This window comes from Acanthochromis polyacanthus, chromosome 3, assembly GCF_021347895.1.
Source record: "Acanthochromis polyacanthus isolate Apoly-LR-REF ecotype Palm Island chromosome 3, KAUST_Apoly_ChrSc, whole genome shotgun sequence".
Lineage (NCBI taxonomy): Eukaryota > Metazoa > Chordata > Actinopteri > Pomacentridae > Acanthochromis > Acanthochromis polyacanthus.
Genome location: NC_067115.1, coordinates 8,353,229 through 8,365,621, shown reverse-complemented (window position 1 = coordinate 8,365,621; position 12,393 = coordinate 8,353,229). Strand labels below are relative to the sequence as shown.

The window sequence follows — 12,393 nt, the reverse complement described above, 5'->3', positions numbered from 1 at the left end:
CTGTTACACATGAACACTCAAAGTGTGACTGTTCTTGTACAACTTTGCTGAGATGGGTAGTTGAGAAATGGCTAGAAAGGCCCGCTTAAATGCAGTTAATTCAATTTTATTGAATTCTACCTATATACATTGGACTATCTGTTTGTGGATCTCTCTATGGTGGGTAGACATCCACACATTTCATCTATCCATTTATTATCTGTTACAGACACAAAGATCAGTAAAGAGATGATAGATATGTGGATATTATCTATCAATCCCTATTTGGATATTATCCATCTATCCATCATTTGGCATGGACTATTTATCCAGCCATCATGGAGTTAAGTGCAGACATCTGTCTGTCTTTCCATTTATATCATGGAAGTATGGATACTGGTCTGTTGATCCATCATCTGTTGGTCTGTTGTCATTTAATATTCAGATGGATGCACTGATGAATTTAGATAGATGGAGTATGTTCACTATATATTCTAGATTCAGACATAAGAAAATAAATGAATATTAATAATAGACTGTGGCAGTTCTCTGTCATTCAGGTCATGATAGCCATAGGGCAGGGGTATTCAACTAAAATGCAAAGAGGTCCAGTCATTGAAAATGTATTAAAACAAAAGCCTGGAACATCATAATGTCTAACTTTAGTTAGTATCATATATGTTGATGTAGCTTAGTAGTTGTGTCAACGTCTGCATGTAATCAGTAACTATGTCAAACTGGCTTTGTAGTACAGCCCTCTTATCTGCTGAATGAATTCTGTAAACACTAGAAAAGCTAGTGTTTACTTTCAAATGGAAATGTCTTGTCAAATTTGAAATCCCCTTGTAATTTATTGATTGTAGGTCCAGGTCCATATAGGATGGTGCCTGTGTCTGGACTCAGACTTAGGCCATTGGACATTAAGTAGACAGCAACTGGACTTCTCCTTTAGGTCAGACCCAAAAAGAAATAACATAATTATGTTCAATTACCTTCTGTATTTCAACGTAATCTCTAATTTAGCCTGGACAATAGAACGATAGCCATATGTAAAAAACAACACCAAAAACAACAGAAGGAGGAGTTTTACAAACACATGGAAATGCATGAATAGATTTTGGTTGTCATGTGAAAACAAGACGCAAGAAATGGATAACTAGTGCGGTTCTCTGTGCCAAGTAGTTAGCTACCTTAACGTCCAAAAAACAATAGTCATGTTATTAACTAACTATTAGCGATTTTTAATTGACTGGGTTCATATATGCGCATGTGTAAAATAAAGAGGGCGCAAAATTGTTCTGGCCCAGCACCAAGATAGAGAAGATGTGTTATTTTCCTCTGTAATGTAATGGTAAGATTTTCTGGTATTCCAACCCTTTAGTGTGGCACCGCCAACAGGTCATAGGAGCAGAAAGGAACTTGAAACCAATGGCACAGTTTGTGTTTTGATGGAGATGAGAGGAATTACGAACTATAGACAACAAAGTTCCTCGGACACCTTCGGCTACTTGGGCTAAAGGCCACCATACTGAAAGACTCTAACAAAGACGGGGATGACGAAGAAGACTCGAGAAAAACGAAGAAGCCTATGCTGAATTAACACAAATTTTGGATTATAAAAGTATTTCCTTCGTGATGAGAGATGCAGCAGACAACGGAAGAAAAGCATTTTAAATATTGAGAGAACATTTTGCCAGTGAGGTGAAATCACGAGTGACTAGCTTATACACAGAATTAAAATCACTCCAGACAGGTGCTAACAAGAGTATTACAGACTATATTATGAGAGCTGAGATGAATATTATAGCGCTAAGAAAAGATGAAGAGTCTCTAAGTCATGGTCTGTTGACAGCAATGGTCTCAGACTAAAATCTCTGATGGAGACGAAAACATTACAACACAACAAGGTGAAGAGAGTCACAGCTTATGATATCTAACAATAGAGATGAAAGATCCTCAGTACTAAAAGACTATGAGTGCAAAGTGGAATGTGATGAAGATCAGGTACTGACTAATATTGACTCTTTTTATCGAGTCCTGTACAGAGTACCACAAACACTTCAGGAAGCTATGAGCTCATCAAGCTCAGAGTTTTGGGCTAAGGACACGAAGGAAGAAATAGATTCTCTAAGAGAAAATGAAACTTTTATGCTGACCACACTGCCGAAAGGGAAAAATATAGTGGGGGGCAAGTGGGTTTATAAGGGCAAAGAAAACTCAGATGAAACAAAAACATACAAGGCCAGATGTGTTGCAAAAGGTTATAGCCAGATTGCAGGAAAGGAACTACAATGAGACTTTTTCTCTAAGTGCAAACAGACGTGTACGTACCCTAATGCAGCTTGCAGTTCAATATGATTTAGAGCTACATCAGATGGACGTTGAAACAGCATATTTGTATGCACTAATCGATTGTGAAGTGTGTATGAAACAGCCATAAGGATTTCAAGACACACTAGTCTGCAAACTTAACAAATCACTATATGGTCTAAAACAATCAGGAAGAAACTGGAACATAATATCGCTTGATTTTCACCAATGAAAATGGTTTTGCACAAAATCCAACTGACCACTTTGTCAACAGCAAACAAACAGAAAACGTGAAGATAACACTGATAATCTGGGTCGAAGATCTGATTTTTGTAGCAAGCAATAAAGATTCACTCAGAGTTGTGAAGGAAATGTTGGAAACTAAGATGAAAGATCTTCAGAGGCTCAGACAGTTCTTAGGCATTGATTTCACACAGAAAGAAGGAGGAATAAAAATGAACCAGAAAAGGTACATATCAAAGATATTGGAAAATTTTGACATATCTAACTGTAAACCAAGATCAATCCCATGTTAACACAGACAAACATTCAGCAATAATGGTGAATCTGTTGACCCAAAGAGATACAATGACGTAGTGAGGATCTTGATCCACATAATGGCATGTATAAGGCCTGATCTAAGCATCCCATTGCCTCGACTCACGCACATAGGCTTTGACTGGTGGAAGCTGCCTCCACCTGATCAATGCTTCTGGACTTCTTGAGCCTCCACCAGCTGAGAAAGAGTTTTCTGTGAGGTGTCACCAGGAGTCAGCTGATGAGACAGATATAGTGCTGCCCTCCACTTACACAGAGCTTCCCCCTCCCCATCCCTGGGCAGTGTATTCATAGCGGTGCTAATTAACAACTCAACACCAGCGACTGGTGGAAAGAGTGGAGGCAGAGGAGGGAGGAAGAGGGGAGGAGAGGGAATCCTTGGCTGAACACTGAGGCCCGAGGCGAAGGCAAACCCACATGTGTCCACATGGGCTTTCTGTCTGTGTCATTGTTTGTATTTGCATGTGTGCTCATTTGCACACACTTGTTCTGACAAGGCCAAAGCTGGAATAACACACATGTGGCTGCTGGTGCAGAGCCACATAGAAGAGACACAGTTCAGCTGGTTCACACCACTCGGACATCCCCCCCGGTGGCTGTCCTCCATGGCCACATGCTAACAGTTATAGTTTGGAACATGTAAAAGGGTATTGTTTTCTTGTAAGGAGCAGTGTAATGGATTTTAACTCCCAAATCAATAATTATGTCATGGTACAATGTTTTAACACTCATTTTGGTACTGCTCAGGCATCAAACCTCATATATGCCTGCAAAGGATGGACCGATATGATTTTTGTCAGGGCCACTATTGATCATTAGTGATCACTGTTACAGAATTCTGTGATGTTGAGAGATGAACAAGGAGGCAGATTCAGAGACGCTCTGGAGACTCAGATGGTTTATGTTGAGAATAAGGTTTACTGATATCAGGAGAAATGATACAACAAGCAACACAGTGATGTGAGCACTGGCAGCATCAGTTCTGAGGAATCTCTTCCACCTTAGGTATATAAGGAGTTGGGAGGAGAGCCATATTCAGATTCAGATTCAGACTTCTCTGCTCAAGAACGTCCGCTAGACAATAGTTAATCATAACCAAGTCATGTTTTTAGTACAGCCTATGTCTTTGTAGCATCTGCCTTGTCCAGGGCCATATTAAGTACAGAGAGAGCCTAACATGCTTACAGCTTCAGTTTGGGAGAAGCAGAATAGGAACAAGGGTCAAAGGTGATAACCTGTAGGATAATTTGAGGTGATCTGTAGGATCTACAACTTGATTTATCACATCACTGTTCTTTGCAGCTGAATCCCTAATGACTTCAGTTATGTCAAAGAGCATGGAATTTTTAGTTGTTGTTTTTTTTTTTTTACAGAATCTGTTTTTACAGTGTGTAGTGTTTAGTGCATGTTTAGATTTGGTTGTTTTCAACTGAATGGCTTCTTTCTGTTTTTATAGTTTCTGCTCTCATAAATGGTTTGATTTTGGTGATTTTTGTTTCTAAGGTAAACTTGCTTTTTGGGCTCATTAATGGATTTTTGGGTTCTGAGGGTTAATGCTGCAAATGAAGCTGGCAAAAGTATGTTTAACTCCTGCTAGCAAGTGCCTTCTGATGCCCCCAAATTTGTCTTGTTTTCACATCGCCTTTGTAGCTGTCTACAAGCACACAGTACATCCAGAAATTATGTGAGATTTATTTCGAGCTGACTGACTTTCACGTCTGCATTCCTGCTATTCCAAGAAAATTAAAATGGCTAATATAAATGGGATGCAGCCGTAGTTAACGGCCTAAGTTACAGATGCGATAAAATACAAAAATGAAAAATAATTCAAATAATTCCAGGAAAGCGACATTTCTTCTATAAGAATTACAGTAAATTATTATAGGTGCTTTGCAAAAGATACGTACATTATTGTATTTATAAATTGCGTGTATGTGTAGCTTTAGTGGGACCAGCATGAATGTCCTACTTTGGCTTTGAAGTAGTAAGCTAATTTAGGATGAAAACAAACATCACAAATCTGTTTTTAACTCATGGTTCTCGACACAAGTGAATGTGAATTCTCCAGTGTGGTATGTTACGGTGCTTTATTTCACCACCTGTGTTCACAGTCATGACGGCCGACCCCTGGAGAGGCTTTAGGCTCAGGCATGTAATCGATGAACATACAGTAGAGTGAACACAAAGAGCTCGTCCTTACACGTCTCACCTGTCATCTTCACAGATCTGTTTGGTCACTTATGTGTCTCTAGCTGAGTCAAGGTTAAACTTACGTTCTAGTCTTTAGGGGAAAATTACATTTAAAGAGCATAAAGTCTGGCTTTTGATGGTGTGTGTGACAGAGAGGTTTGCACATTTTGGTTGGATGCTTCATGTGTATTTGATGCACGTCCACACTCCCAGCAGAATTGTGTGGGAGTGCATGTAGTGTGTCAGTCTGCCTCTTTCTCATGTTTCCATCTCACACAGACATTGGTGACAAAAATGTCTGCAGTTGTAACGCTCTCTTCATCTAAACTCGCAGTTCTCAAAGCCGCTTTCATTAATATTTGTATGTAATCGTTACATTAGATGGCTGTGTAGTTTGTGAAGATTGTTCCTCAGCTCTGTGGAATGATTCAGCCACTTTTAGCTCATTGTTTCGGTTTTACTTTGTTGTGGTTTTGTTTTAGGTGTTCGCTTTTCAGCTTTCAGTTTTTGGCTTCAGGTTTTCATTTTGTACTCCACTAAATGCAGGCTGTTAATACAACAAACAAAAAGGTGCAAAAATACCACAGAGACACCCCCCAAAAAACAATGCAAATCACAAAAAGATACAAAATGACCGACAGAAATCACCAGGAAAAAAACAAAATGGTGAGAAAGAGACACTATACCAACAAATAGATACAAAAAAATGACCCAAAACATCATAAGACCACCAAAAAGAGACCAAACCCTCCCACAAAAGATACGAAACAACCAGAGAGAGACATGAAAGCCAGAAAAAGATATAAAGTCACCATAAAGAGACACAAAGCGACTGGGAAGAAACAATATAATGAGTCGAGAGACAGAAAATGACTGGACAATAACACAAAACCATTGGAAAGAGACACCACAAAACTTCCTAAAACCACTACAAAGAGGTACAGAGATTACAAAAGGATACACATAAAGTCCACAAACACAAAAAAATCCGAAAGATACACCACAAGATACCACCACAACAAACCAGAAAACCAAGAGAGACACAAAACAGCTATAAATAGACCCAACATGACTACAAAGAGACAAAACCGCTACAAAGCAACACGAGGCACAATTCCAGCATTAAGACACATATATTTTTGTAGAACCTAGAAGGCACTCAAAAAATGATGAAAAATACACAAAGCCACTACAGAGAGGCACGGAATGACCACAACGATGCACAGAATCGCCAGGAGACACACAATTACCAAAACAGGACATACAATAGCTGCAGTGTGACAAAAGCAATTCACTGAAAAGTCACTCTTTAAAAACACCCCAGCAAACAAACCGGAGGTCAGAAGGAGCAGGTTTTGATGGTATTGCACGTTAACGTGGGTCCAGATGTTCATTTCTGAGGCTAATAATTTTGACAATGACGTTAGAGTTTAATACCGAATGCTAAAGTTTGTAATTTAAGAAATCAGACAGTGTAGTTGGTGGTTCCTTCATAAATTCCTCTAAGGTAAAACAGCCACACCGTCTGAGCGTCTCGTCTCTGCAGTTCTGACTGAGGCTGAAACCTCAGATTTATTTCTACATTTCGTGCAGCTTTAGCAGCGACTGTCTAAGCGGTGGAAAGACTGATGAAACCGTGGATCTAAGAACGGTAACAGCTGGTGTACTGACACCCGCTGACACCCAGTGCTTGACGCCACCACGTTACCATGGCGACTGGCTGTGCACCCTCTGTTTCTGACAGCTGTTCCCATGGCGCCCGGGCCCGGCTCAGCCCCTGGACTCCCGGTCGGCAGGATATATAGCTGCACAGGGTCAGAGGTCACGTTCATGACGTCACTGCCGTTTTTCCATCAGAAGTACTGTTTAGGTTTGTCCAGAATCCATCTATCATCGTATTTTAGGTTGATTTAAAGAGCATTTCAAGCGTTTTTGAGTCAAAACATCTATGTTTTCAGATTCAAACATGGTGCAAGTATATTTGCAGATTCATCGTAGGATCTGTTGTACCCGTTTAAGCATTTTATCAGTCATGCTCAATCCAAACTGTTAGTTAAAGAAGAAATATTCAGATATTCTATGTACGTCATAGTAGCAATACCACAGTGGAGTTACAAATACTTCATTCAAGATTTTACTGAAGTAAAAGTACAAAAGTAATGGCTTCAAAATATACTTAGAGTTCCAAAAATAAAAGTATTGATTCGACAGAAGAGCATATTTCAGAATAATGTACATATTAAATTGTTTTGTTTGGATTATTTTCTTTGTCTTTTTAATGTTAGAACTAATGAAGATGAAGCTTATTTTAGTGACTTCTTGCGGTTTTGTAGATATTTTTCGTGCCTTCTAAAAATACGGTAAAAAATCTGTAAAATAAAAGGGTATTTTAAGTTATACATTCAATTTCTTGCATTCTGGTAAACTTTTGTCTGCCATTTTTTGCATTTTCTGCATTACTTGATGGTTAAAAAGTCTTTATCTACGTAAAGGAAAACACAATGCTTGGGCACAACTAGTTCATGTTGTGTGTTTCCAAATAGAAATCTTCTACCTCTTTTGTGTTTTACTGGAATCTTTGTCTCAGTATATCATAGCTACAGGATTGTCCAACAATAATACATCACAATTGTTGTTTGTATAACTTTATCATTAGACCACTTATCAAAATCAGCCTTACAAAGTGCTTTACAGCTAACAGAAAAATGCACAAGAAATGAATAAAAATGAAAACAACAGATGACCAAAAACAACATGAAACTTCAAAGCAGGTTAATTAAAAGTTAAAACAGAGTGATGCAGGACAACTGTTGGCATAAAAATTCAAAGAAAATTCTTAAGAAAGCCTTTCGATGCAATTAAATCACTGCAAGTTGATTCAAAGCAGATACTGAAGCAGAGAGATCATCAGGAAACCGTCTTTTATTGTGAACAGTGGTAAGGTCACTGCAAAGTCATTTAGTTACTTTTTTCCGCTGAATCCTTCATCCAAACCTCAAACACCAAATCCTTGATAATGTTTGATTCTGGATGCAAAGGTTGTTTCATTCAGCAACCTTTACATCAGTTTAAATATACTCCCTATGGTGTATCATTTTTTCTAAATTCATTCAGTATTTGACATCATAGGATCGCTCCAGACATTCTTTGCTCCACCTGATTGGCTGAGTCTCGTCCCACCATCGGTCTCCTCCCTGTTCAAACTGTTCATGGTGTCAGTTTGCTGCTGCATCACTGAGAGCTGCCCGCTGAAGGAAAAGCAGCACTGAAGATGCTCATTACATCGGACTGGAAACTTTATATATGTTTTCACCTTCAGGGAGACTTTTCATTTTTTAGTAAGCATTTCATTCAGCTGGCTTGTTCTTCAGGAACAGAGTTTTTTGGACTCTCCATTTGAAGCATTGTTCCTGTACCTTGGAAAGTCATGGCGGAGGACAGTTATCTCTTTGATTATTGTTACCGGAGACGTCTGCTCACAGCAGATGAGCTGTTATGTTTTCGACCCGTTTCCTTCTCGGCAGCAGAGCACCACATACAGGAAGACATGGCTGCTTTCAATAGACCCAGGTAACAGATAATCACCTTTAAAGTGCTGCTTATATGAAGATGTTATTGTGAAGAATAACTTGGCGAAAGTGACATTGGAAGTTGTAGAAAACAGTCTTCAGTGTATGTGTAAATTTAAAGTCATAGAGAGAACTTCTTTAGGAGCGGCAAACAACACAACGGATACATTTCCTCAAATTCTTCATATCAGGTTGATAAATTATATGAATTATAAATTAAGAGACTCATAAGGTCACATTTCACTTGATGGCAAAAGAAATTATGGAGAATTAAGTATTGAGTACGGATAAATGTATGACAAGCTAACTTGACAGTGTATCTTGGTAGCTAACATCAGCTTGCATTTCAGGATGCAACTGGAAAGACTCCAACTAAAAAACATTTATTACCAACGTAGCAGACCAGTCTGCGTATATAAAATATCTGCAAAACAAAATTAGGGGTTTGTTACACAACAAGTTAGACATAGTCAGGCTTTTTTAGTGTTAGCCAGCTTGCTAAAACCTAAAATCCCAATCAGATGTGATAGGACATAATAATGGGCATCACAACAGTGGTTAATAATTTTCTTTGATGACCACTTTTTCTTCTTTAGGCTCTGTTTGCAGAATGTGAGCTAAGAGGAGTGTGAACGTTTAGTACAGCAAAAAGCAACTGCCCCCCCTCCTCCCCCGCGACCCTAGTGAGGATAAAGTGGTGAATAGAGAATGGATCAATCAATCAAACTTTATTTACTTTAATAGAGAATGGATGGATGGATAGACTTCATCTCAAAATCCGTATTATGAATACAGAATATGGTGAACAGTTGGTGAAAAGGTGATGCTTTTATACTAATTTCTACTACTAATGACAATAGTATGGTATTATACTTTACTAATTTAAATTCCAAACTCTGAACAGAACCTTCTCCAGAGCAGGCTAATTGTGCAGCATCGGTTACCATGGTGATCTAGCAGATTGACAGACCATCATGACACTGAAAACCTTTCAACCTTAAATTAGTCATATCTGTGGTTTTAATGACTTTTTAAAAACATATTTCAGAGAAAGTGTTCATCTCATATATTTTGGCAAAAATACAAACCATCTACGTTCCATCTCACCTTTACAGCTCGCTGATAAATGGTGTGATTTGGCTGATTTTTTATGGCTTCAGAAGATTAATCAAGTAATTGTTTGGTCTGTAAAATGTCAGAAATTTGTGATAAATGTCATTCAGTGTTTCCAGCCCCCAAGATGACATCCTTAAAGGTCTTGTTTTGTTCACAACCCAAAGATATTCAGTTTCCTGTCACAGAGGAGGAAAGAAACCAGAAAATAGTCACATTAAAGAAGCTGGAATCTGAGGATTTAGACTTTCTTTTTCTTAAATAATTACAGAAATTGATCAATCAAACTAGTTAGTGGTTGCAGAGAAGCAAGGTTTTTTGTTTTGTTTTGTTTATTTACAGAATTTAGTTCAAGTAAGCAGTTTAATTTTTGAGAAATACTCAAATTTTACACTCAAATTCGGTTACGTTTTTGATAGAACGACATGTTACAAGTATTTCAGAAGAATTGGGAAGTTTGTGATTTTATAATTTTGACTCTGACATGTAATTTTGACGATGTTTTCATGAAGTGTCAGGATTTTAATCTTAGATTTTGTCATTTTTTTCTTAATGGGACTGTTGGATAATTGGAAACCTGACTGTTCTTTCTGTGTTTGCTCCGTTTATTTGTTGAAGTGTCACAATTTTACTCCTAGTTTTGGTTACGTTTGGAACAACGGGTCAAACATAGTTACTTAGGAACTGTTGAAAAGTTCAATTTTTACAGTTTCTACCAATCTTAAATGGTGTCATTTTGGCAAAGGTGTGAATAATGAATTTCACTGTTTGACCTTTAACTCAGCCTAGTCTTTAACTAAAGTTTTTCTGCTACACAAATATCTAAACTGGCTACAAATCTGTGAATGAAGGGTATCTAGCTCTAATTAAAGTGCCTGTTTCGGCCCCCTGTGTGCCAGCCGTCTTATGCTAATACAATAACTTTCCTGCTGAGACATTGTGGGTGTTTTCACGTGGCCTCATTTGCAGTTCACTCTCAAGTTATTTCCTTTGCAGGTGTCCCAGGAAGCAGGGAAGGGAAACTCAGCGGAAGTTTCATTTACTTGCATCTATGATTTTTATATTTTTTGTTTTAAAAGGGACTTTTCAAGTGGTGCCCTAATTGCCAGTCATATTGAAATGTGCACATTTACTGTAAAAATCATTCACTTATTTAGACTTTCCTGTGTGTTTTGTGCTGGGTTTTTTTTCTAAGTGTTTCACTGTGAAGGATGGACTTCATCCAAGTTCAAACGGTTTATGATAAACTTCGCCATGTGTGTCTCTTCTCCTGTCAGAACGCTGCACCAGCAGTTCGAGAGCTACAAACAGGAAGTGCGTCGCATCGGGGCCGAGACGCGACGCCAGCAGACGCTGCAGAAGGACGACGCACCGACGTGTGGAATCTGCCGCAAGACCAAGTTCGCCGACGGCTGCGGCCACCTCTGCTCCTACTGCCAGACCAAATTCTGCGCTCGCTGTGGAGGAAGAGTCTCTCTGCGCTCCAACAATGTGAGAAACCCAACCTCACCCACTTTTTCCTCCCTCTTCCTCACTTGCTCACCTCATTCCTGCTGCTGTAGGTGATGCTCTGCTTCTGTGTGTTCGTCTGCTTCTGTCGCTTCCTGGTCACACTTTGGTGAGGCCAAAGCATGTTGGATGAATGTCTTGGCACCAGTCTGAAGCTCTAGTGTTGTGGAATAGTTAAAATTTGAAGCACATTAGCTCAGATGAATGTGAAAACACATCAGTCACAGTGTCCGTGTTGTCCTGTATCTCTCGTCGTCGCACTGCAGCCATTAAAATAAGCATGTTAGTCTGTTAGAGCTGCGATTCTCAAGCAACATGTCCAGGAAGGGGAGAAAATGATCAGGGCTGTGACCGACATCAGTCAACACGCTATTTAGTGAGTGTCTGAATGTTAAGTTCCAGTTTTTAGACACTGAATAGTCACTTAACATATCCCACAATGCCCCATGAAAAGTAGTGTACAACCAACGGTCACTAACCAAAAAATATATACCATGAAGCATTGCAGTGAAAGAGAATGACAGATGGCATAGAGAGCTACATTTTTAGTGAGTGTAACATAGATTTTAAAATGTGTAAAGATGGATTTTATATAGTCAAAATGTATTTTATAGAAATAAGACATATTTTATAGTGTTATTTTATATTTTTTACTGTTGAGACGTATTTTGCAGTGTTAGGATATGTTTTATAATGTCAGTATGTTTGTTTCTCCTGTGAACACGTGTTTTAAAATGTGTCAAAATGTATTTTCTAGTGTTAAGACGTATTTTCTACAGAATAGATCTTTTCTAGACAAATCCATGAGCTATGGTGTGAAAATTTTTAAATAAAAAAATGATAATTTGAAGTAATATATTTAATGGAAGCAGAGCAATATATCACAACACAAACAATTACTTTCATTTATTAGTTTTGGAAAATACGCTCAGTATAAAATGCATTTATCACAAAAATTCCGGTTGGCTGGTTACAATAGCATAAATCAACCCTCATTTTATCTTTAACAGTATTTTTAAAGCTTGTTATAATATCCATTATGTCCAACTTTTATCTGAGCAGTAACTAAAGCTGTCAGATAAATGTGGAACAGTAAAAAGTGCAATATTTCCCCCTAAAATGTAGCGCGGTGCCAGTATAAAGTAGCATAAAATGGAAAAACTCG

General features: G+C 38.4%; 1 protein-coding gene across 1 annotated transcript in view; it reads left to right on the top strand.

The window, feature by feature from the left end:
- Positions 1 to 12,393, top strand: part of LOC110950661 (regulating synaptic membrane exocytosis protein 1-like) — a 92,600-nt gene that overhangs the window by 14,319 nt on the left and 65,888 nt on the right. The window contains 1 exon segment of the mRNA XM_022193380.2: positions 10,997 to 11,210. Coding sequence (XP_022049072.2) covers positions 10,997 to 11,210 — 214 coding nt within the window.